Genomic DNA, 9,259 nt, shown 5'->3' with positions numbered 1-9,259 from the left:
CGTAGGAGAGGATGATGATGATTATTATTATTAACAGCAATGAGAGAGAGAGAGAGAGAGAGAGAGAGAGAGAGAGAGAGAGAGACTTTCCATCAATAGGCGTAGGAGGAGAGGATGATGATGATTATTATTATTAACAGCAATGAGAGAGAGAGAGAGAGAGAGAGAGAGAGACTCCGTCAATAGGCGTAGGAGAGGATGATTATGATTATTATTATTAACGGCAATGAGAGAGAGAGAGAGAGAGAGAGAGAGAGACTCCGTCAATAGGCGTAGGAGAGGATGATGATGATTATTATTATTAACAGCAATGAGAGAGAGAGAGAGAGAGAGAGAGAGAGAGACTCCGTCAATAGGCGTAGGAGAGGATGATTATGATTATTATTATTAACGGCAATGAGAGAGAGAGAGAGAGCGAGAGAGACTCCGTCAATAGGCGTAGGAGAGGATGATGATGATTATTATTATTAACAGCAATGAGAGAGAGAGAGAGAGAGAGAGAGACTCCGTCAATAGGCGTAGGAGAGGATGATTATGATTATTATTATTAACGGCAATGAGAGAGAGAGAGAGAGAGCGAGAGAGACTCCGTCAATAGGCGTAGGAGAGGATGATGATGATTATTATTATTAACAGCAATGAGAGAGAGAGAGAGAGAGAGAGAGAGAGACTCCGTCAATAGGCGTAGGAGAGGATGATGATGATTATTATTATTAACAGCAATGAGAGAGAGAGAGAGAGAGAGAGAGAGAGAGAGACTCCGTCAATAGGCGTAGGAGAGGATGATGATGATTATTATTATTAACAGCAATGAGAGAGAGAGAGAGAGAGAGAGAGAGAGAGAGACTCCGTCAATAGGCGTAGGAGAGGATGATGATGATTATTATTATTAACAGCAATGAGAGAGAGAGAGAGAGAGAGAGAGAGAGAGAGAGAGAGAGAGAGAGAGAGAGAGAGAGATTTTTTCGTATGCGCTGTTTTCCGTTTTTGGGAGTTCAACATAGACGATTATGAGAGAGAGAGAGAGAGAGAGAGAGAGCACTGATTGGGCCAATGTAAAATCCCACAACCGAACTTCTCTCGTGAGGGAGAGAATCGAACGAACAAACGAACGAACCAGGATTTCGAGTCAAGAGCAGCGTTGCCAGGTTTTCTAAATGAAAAAAAAGGCCAATTTCTAATCAAAAGAAGCTTTAAAAGGCCAACTCATTAGTAGAGAAGGGCCAAATATATAGTATTTAAGAACCACCTTTTTTCATATTACTAAAGGCCAACCAAATTAAAATAAAAAAGGCCAAATTTGAGAGGTTTTGTGGCCTGAAAAAAGGCCAAACTGGCAACCTTAGTCAAGAGCAGGGTTGCCATTCGTACGATAATTATAGTACGTGTACGATTATTTTGGGTCAGGTACGATGTACGATACATACCTAAGGTATAAACAATGTAGGTGTGTGTGGGTTTAATTAAACAATTATACTAAAATCTTTTGAAATAAGTCAATCATGTAACACCCTAATAATTATATTGAAACTGTGTACGATAATTTTGGTTGAAAAACGACAATTTTAAGGCTCATGTACGATAATTCAGTCGAAATAATCTGGCAAACTTGGTCAAGAGAAACTAACATAACACGAAACGGTTCAGTGTCAGTCCGACTAGTGAAGGTAATGGATGGTTTGTTCATCCGCTCCGGCGTCCTCCTCCGTCAGTTAGCCCTGCGTCAGCATGTCCATCGATCCTGTAGTGCCTTCAGGTGTATGAGTGCCAGTTCCCGTGAAAAATGGATCATGAAGGCGCCCTTTACAGTTGACATTCCTACGATTCCTTTTACGAAATACGTATTCGAAGCTCAAGAACCTTATGCCGATAGGACGGCGTTTGTAAGTAAAATCCAGGAATTTCTTAAAATCCAGGAATTTCTTGAAATCCAGGAATTTCTTAAAATCCAGGAATTTCTTAAAATCCTGGAATTTCTTAAAATCTAGGAATTTCTTGAAATCCAGGAATTTCTTGAAATCTAGACATTTCTTAACCTTGACCTCTTTTAGTTTATTTTTGTAGTGATTTGCTGTCTTTTATGACTGGGAATAGTGTAGGAATGTTCAAGGATACTGCATAAGTCATGTTTAGGATTTGAACACTTGGAGCATTTGTGCATTCCTGGCAAAATGCTCTCTCGCAATACTATCACCTGGGTGAATTGTGTGTGTGTGTTTGTGTGTATGTGTGAAGAGCATTTGTGCATTCCTAGTAAAATGCTCTCTTGCAATACTATCACCTAGGCGAATTGTGTATGTGTGTGTGTATGTGTGTGTGTGTGTGTGTGAAGAGCATTTCTGCATTCCTGGTGAAAATGCTCGCTCGTAATACTATCATCTGGGCGAATTGTGTTTATGTGTGTGAAGAGCATTTGTGCATTCCTGGTGAAAATGCTCTCTCGCAATACTATCACCTGGGCGAATTGTGTGTGTGTATGTGTGTGAAGAGCATTTCTGCATTCCTGGTGAAAATGCTCTTTCGTAATACTATCATCTGGGTGAATTGTGTGTGTGTGTGTGTGTGTGTGTGTGTGTGTGTGTGTGTGTGTGTGCAGAGCATTTGTGCATTCCTGGTGAAAATGCTCTCTCGTAATACTATCATCTGGGCGAATTATGTTTATGTGTGTGTATGTGTGTATCCCAAACGTTTTTACTAGCAAACGGCTATTTCTTCATTAATAACACTACCTTCCCTAGTGAAAAAACACGGTCTAGGACTTTATATAACTTTATATATATAAGGATGCAATAATATTAAAAACTTATTTTATTTATTTTTTTCTGAGCATCCTTCTGACATTTTGTTTATTATACTTTTTGAGTCTATATTTATCTTTTATATCCCATCCATGTTGCGTTAGACTCACACTATACGCATTCATTATTTAAAAAGTTGTTCTTGTTGTGTGTACCTTTATGATGTTCTCTTTCTCTGTGTTTTCAAATTGTGGATAGTATACTTTAGGGATGTGTAGGCTTACATGGGTCACGAATAACGTGGTTCAGTGATTCTCCTCTCAGTCAATTAATATATAGGTGTTAAAAGTTCTAGGCATATACTCCGTGTTTTAATATAACTTATTTTTGTAATTATTAATAGCAGATCTTACCCTTCAACGTTTTCATTCACCCCTTTCTGGCCTTGTCTGGAAAATGCCCTTAGTTTGATAGCCTTATTTCCTATAGGCCTAGGTCTATAAAACTGAGTGAATATCAGTAGATTGTCCATAAATAATAATATGGAGCTTGGCTTTATATTTACAGTAGGTTACAATGCCATATAACAGACTTAAATCGCATTCAACTCCAGAATAGTATTTATTATGTTAGTATACGCTTTTCAAACTCATTTTTGGTGCTGTTTCTTGCCTGACAACAACATAGGCTACTTTTCTTCATTCGTCTTCTATGTCATTCATTTATCATTTCAAATATTGTGGCATTGCTTGGGAGTGTTATTAACAAAAAGAGATGGATTGATATAAATTGCAAAGGATTGTTATACTATACTAAATAATAGTAGTATAAGGAATAAACATACCATTATAAATAACGAAATGCCTGAACTGGTACCAAAAGTAACTGTAGAAGAGGTAAAGAAATGGATATTGGGCAGGGTATACAGTGCTATTGACAGGTTAACAGAATGTGTCCCTAGAGATAGCAAAAGAAGCATGGGAATGAAGAGAAGACGACGGATTGACGAGCTAGGAAAAGGTCCTAGAGATTGCAGGGAAAGGAAAATAAGACGATGGATTGACGAGCTAAGAAAAGATCATAGATATTGCAAGGAACGAAAGATAAGACGAAGGACTGCCAAGCTAAGAAAAGGTCCTAGAGATTGTAGGGAAAGGAAAATAAGACGATGGATTGACGAGCTAAGAAAAGGTCCCAGAGATTGCAGGGAAAGGAAAATAAGACGAAGGACTGACGAGCTAAGAAAAGGTCCATCAGATTGCAAGGAAAGGAAGATAAGACGAAGGACAGACGAGCTAAGAAAAGGTCCTAGAGATTGCAAAGAAAGGAAGATAAGACGATGGATTGACGAGCTAAGAAAAGGTCATAGAAATTGAAAGGAAAGGAAAATAAGACGATGGCTTGACAAGCTAAGAAAAGGTCCTAGAGATTGCAAGGAAAAGAAGATAAGACGATGGCTTGACGAGCTAAGAAAAGATCCTAGAGATTGCAGGCAAAGGAAAATAAGACGAAGGACTGACGAGCTAAGAAAAGGTCATAGATATTGCAAGGAAAGGAAGATAAGACGAAGGACTGACGAGCAAGAAAAGGTCATAGAGATTGCAGGGAAAGGAAAATAAGACGATGGCTTGACGAGCTAAGAAAAGGTCCTAGAGATTGAAAGGAAAGGATAATAAGATAATGGATTGACGAGCTAAGAAAAGGTCATATAGATTGCAGGGAAAGGAAAATAAGACGATGGATTGACGAACGAACAAAAGGTCCTAGAGATTGCAAGGAAAGGAAGATAGACGAAGGATTGACGAGCTAAGAAAAGGTCCTAGAGAGGTCCTAGAGATTGTAGGGAAAGGAAGATAAGACGATGGATTGACGAACCAAGAAAATATGCGGGTTACAGAATGTGTCCTGGCTTGTATTTCAATCCCAAGTCAGATATGACTATTAATGTCAAATATAAATATGGTCCGAATTTACAAGAGAATTCTCACCCCGGGTATAGAAAGAAATGACCAAGTACTCTCTCTCTCTCTCTCTCTCTCTCTCTCTCTCTCTCTCTCTCTCTGGTGCCATGATTCACATTTGCTATTTCTGATCCTCCGTAGGATAAATTCCTATTAGGCGTTTGTGAAGTAGAGGACCCATTCATTCCTCTGTGAGTCTAAGAACATTGATTATTGATCGCTCGTCCTATTCGTCTTTGCGCAAGCGCGCATCGCGGGAAAGGTCTTTTGATATTATATTTGATAAAGCTTTATAAAGACTTGTTCTCTTGTATTAAAATCCACTTGGCTTTATCCTCTACCATTTCATGTCTGTTTTCATAAGATCAACATCCTTGGTATTCTCCTACAACGTATAGGTCTAAGCCAGCTTGTGTAGCTTCTAAATGCGCATATGTACTACAGCATCCGTAGCTTAGGTTACTATTATTCTTTTCAGTTATTTTACCTTTTTTTCAAATCCCTCCGCGAAATCCTATCTTGATTTAGGAGTAATATACGAGAAAGGACCCGGAAATAGGAAAGATGAGGTATAGTAAATTGTAACAGGCTCTTCCATTGAGCCATCGGCTTGGTGGAAAGGACGTCCGAACCACATGTTTGGTTTATTAATCAGAATTGATTTTTTCAACCATTTGTTTACATTCAATTGTTTTATAGTACTATGATATGAATGTCCATATGGCTGTTATGTGTTCAAGGTTTTCCTTTCCATTTGGAATATTGGTTGAATGTTTAATCTATCCATAAGATCTCTCTCTCTCTCTCTCTCTCTCTCTCTCTCTCTCTCTCTCTCTCTCTCTCTCTCTCTCTCTGAATATTTACCTGGTTTCCATATCTATCTGATTCTGTATGCCATATGTTTAGGCTACTTATATGATAGCATTTACATCGTCATCATCATCATCTCCTACGTCTATCAACGCAAAGGGCCTCGGTTAGATTTCGCCAGTCGTCTCTATCTTGAGCTTTTAAATCAATGCTTCTCCACTCATCATCTCCCACTTCACGCTTCATAGTCCTCAGCCGTGTAGGCCTGGGTCTTCCAACTCTTCTAGTGCCTTGTGGAGCCCAGTTAAACATTTATTGAACCAATCTCTCTTGGGTAGTACGAAGAGCATGTCCAAACCATCTCCATCGAATAATCTTTCATAGTCTCATTTCTAATGTCCTGCCATTCAACTCCTACTATTCTTCTGAGGGCTTTGTTTTCAAATCTGTTAAATCTCTTGGAGATGGTTTCATTGTCATACCACGAATCGTGTCCATACAGTAACAGATCTCACTAAACTGACATGTAGTCTGATTTTTATATGTAATTTCAAGCGATTTGATCTTTCAGATGTCAAGTGAAGCCTTTTGTATTGTCATGGGGCAGCAGATTTTGTTCTTACGCCATTATAAACCTTTGCCCTTTTTTTTTTTTTTTTTGTAGGAGTAAGATCAGCTCACACAGGTGTATGTAGCTTATTATTATTATTATTATTATTATCATTATTATTATTATTACTTGCTAAGCTACAATCCTAGTTGGAAAAGCAAGATGCTATAAGCACAAGGGCTTTTATTATTATTATTATTATTATTATTATTATTATTATTACTACTTGCTAAGCTACACCTCTAGTTGGTAAAGCAGAATGCTATAAACCCAGGGGCCCCAACAGGGAAAATAGCCCAGTGAGGAAAGGAAACAAGGAAAGATAAAATATTCTGAGAGCAGTAACAACATTGAAATAAACCTTTCCTATATAAACTATAAAAAAAACTTTAAGAAAACAAGAAGAAAAGAAATTAGATAGAATCGTGTGCCCAAGTGTACCCTCAAACAAGAGAACTCTAACCCAAGACAGTATAAGACCATGGTACAGAGGCTCTGGCACTACCCAAGACTAGAGAACAATGGTTTGATTTTGGAGTGTCCTCCTAGTACGGTAGCGATACTTGTTTAGTACCATACTCTACAGTTTACTATAGTCAATTTCTTTTAGCGATGCATATTTGCACCGACTCACGGAGGTGCCCTTTTAGCTCGGAAAAGTTTCCGGATCGCTGATTGGTTGGACGAGATAATTCTAACCAATCAGGAAACTTTTCCGAGCTAAAAGGGCACCGCTGCGAGTCGGTGCAAATATGCCTCGCTAAAAGAAATGGACTATAGTATCAAAGGTCCTTTAAATATACTCGGAGTATAAAGATCCTTGCCAGTATCATTTGAGAAATATTTATATTCCTCTCTGCGTCTTATTTCGTAATCTGTGTCGTCTAGCGAGTCTACTTCGTAAGCGCTAACACGTTCTGGGTACAAACAAAATCACGTAACAAGTAAACACTGGTCAATCTAGTTCATTACTCTGCTTATTTAGAAAAACGTGTTATTTTTTTGGTATTCGTTGCTGTTGTGCATTTTAAAACATCCGTATAATTATTCCTGGGCTATGAAGAACAACCAGGGTGTGAGAAACGTGTTCATTACTCTGTTTATTTAGAAAAAAACGTGTTATTTTTTTTTTTTTTTTTTTTTTGGTATTCGTTGCTGTTGTGCATTTTAAAACATCCATATAATTATTCCTGGGCTATGAAGAACAACCAGGATGTGAGAAACGTAGGGAATCAGGAAACTCTGGTGGATTATTTTCGAAGAGGACAACACATCTAGATTTTATTGTATGAAAGTGTTGCGATTTGTATTAAAGGTTAAAATGATACTAAATGGTGTGAGTATACAGATATGATTGAATGATTTTCGTTATAATAGCGCTGAATGGCCTTTGATGTCCCAGTGCTTGGCTTAATGCCTAAATCCTATATTCAATTCAAGAGATCTGGAAGCTAAAGAATTATGTGTGTGGCTGTGTGTGTGTGTGTAGCAGTCGGATCGTTATTTGCCGGATCGGACTGTATGATGATAAAGGTACACTTCGGAACTCCATATTTATGTCTAAAGAAGGATCTATTCCATCCTCCCTAAACGAGAGGGAGGATGGTGGAATTTACACCACCCCTTTTGATAATCGAATTCACACCACCCCTTTTGATAATCGAATTCACACCATCCCTTTTGATCATCATACAGGTGTATGATTCCAAACTGATATCTCCTTTTGGGGAAGGGTTTCTGTATTTGATAAGAATACATGGATCCATATACAAGCCAGGCTCTTTATCAGTCTGCTAATTTCTATGAAAGATAGATAGAATCTTGCTAGTTACCCATAAGCCCTCGCACAGGACTAAGCGATGGACACTTCCAGGGAAGAAAATGAACCGCCCGTCTTCCAGTTTGATTCTAAGGGGACATCATCCCCACAAAACGGTTAAAAGGTTTAAAAGCCGCTCATGAATGGCAGAGGCAAGGGACAGTGACATTGCCCTGTCAAGCATGACAATGCTCTAGAGACTGACCATATTACATATGATCAGCGCCCAAGGCCCCCCCCAGCCAAGCTAGGACTAAGGAGGGTCAGGCAATGGCTGCTGATGACTCAGCAGATAGATCTATAGGCTTCCCCCCCCCGCCTTAGCTCACAAGGATGGTGAGGTTGCAGCGACCAAAGTAACTTAACGAGTTTGGGGTGGACTCGAACCCCAGTCGGGCAATCATCAGGCAAGGACGCTACCACCAGGCCCCCACCACAACCCACATCTAGATAAAGGACGATAGAATTTTGTATTTTTCCTAGCTTTAAAATCCTACGTCCTTTAATCCTAACATCCTTTTCGACAGCCCCACTCACTCCTTGGACGAAAGGTCATAAGTGAAGCTCTTCCGGCTGGGGAAAGGGGGCGTGGCCACCTGTTCGCACCCTTCCCCAGCTGGTTAAGGACTCTTACAGAATTCTAGGACTGTCTCCAGGTGAGTCAATCTCTCTAAATATAGGACTCATGTTCTTCTTTTGAAGGACTTTCCTTTGGCCTTTGGGGTGGCCCGTAGTCCCGACCGGCTGCCCTGCCTGACATCGCCTAGACCCCGGTAGTGTTCTCTTCTATATTTTTATTTTATTCTTAGTTTACATAATCGCTTTGAATGCTTGGGTACTTGACATCGCAGTATTTTGCCTTTCCAAATTGGATAATAGCTTTGCTAGCAATAAATGATAATAAAAATAGTATGGAAATGACTGTGATCATGAAAATTGTTTTCATATTATTATTATTATTATTATTATTATTATTATTATTATTATTATTATTACTAGCTAAGCTACAACCCTTGTTGAAAAGCAAGATGCTATTAAGCCCAAGGGCTCCAACAGGTGAAAAATAGCCTGAGGAAAGGAAATATAGAAATAAATAAACGATATAAGAAGTAATGAACAATGAAAATAAAATATTTTAATAAGTAATAACAATATTAAAACATATATCATATACTAACTATATGAAGACTCTTGTCAGCTTGTTCAACATAAAAAAAAAAACATTTGCTGCAACTTTGAACTTTTGAAGTTCCACTGAGAAAAACCAGTGAAAGTAATAACATTGAAACATATATCATATATATAATCTATAAAGACTTAT

At 38.6% G+C, this 9,259-nt stretch overlaps 1 protein-coding gene across 1 annotated transcript in view; it reads left to right on the top strand.

The window, feature by feature from the left end:
- Positions 1-1,650: 1,650 nt before the first annotated feature.
- LOC137650160 (uncharacterized) overlaps positions 1,651-9,259 on the top strand; it is a 72,052-nt gene continuing 64,443 nt past the window's right edge. Inside the window, exon 1 of the mRNA XM_068383318.1 lies at positions 1,651-1,883. Coding sequence (XP_068239419.1) covers positions 1,671-1,883 — 213 coding nt within the window. The 5' untranslated portion in view covers positions 1,651-1,670. The remainder of the gene's footprint in view (positions 1,884-9,259) is intronic.

Source organism: Palaemon carinicauda, chromosome 11 (genome assembly GCF_036898095.1).
Source record: "Palaemon carinicauda isolate YSFRI2023 chromosome 11, ASM3689809v2, whole genome shotgun sequence".
NCBI classification, from domain to species: Eukaryota; Metazoa; Arthropoda; class Malacostraca; order Decapoda; family Palaemonidae; genus Palaemon; species Palaemon carinicauda.
This window is presented reverse-complemented; position numbering and strand designations above follow the sequence as displayed.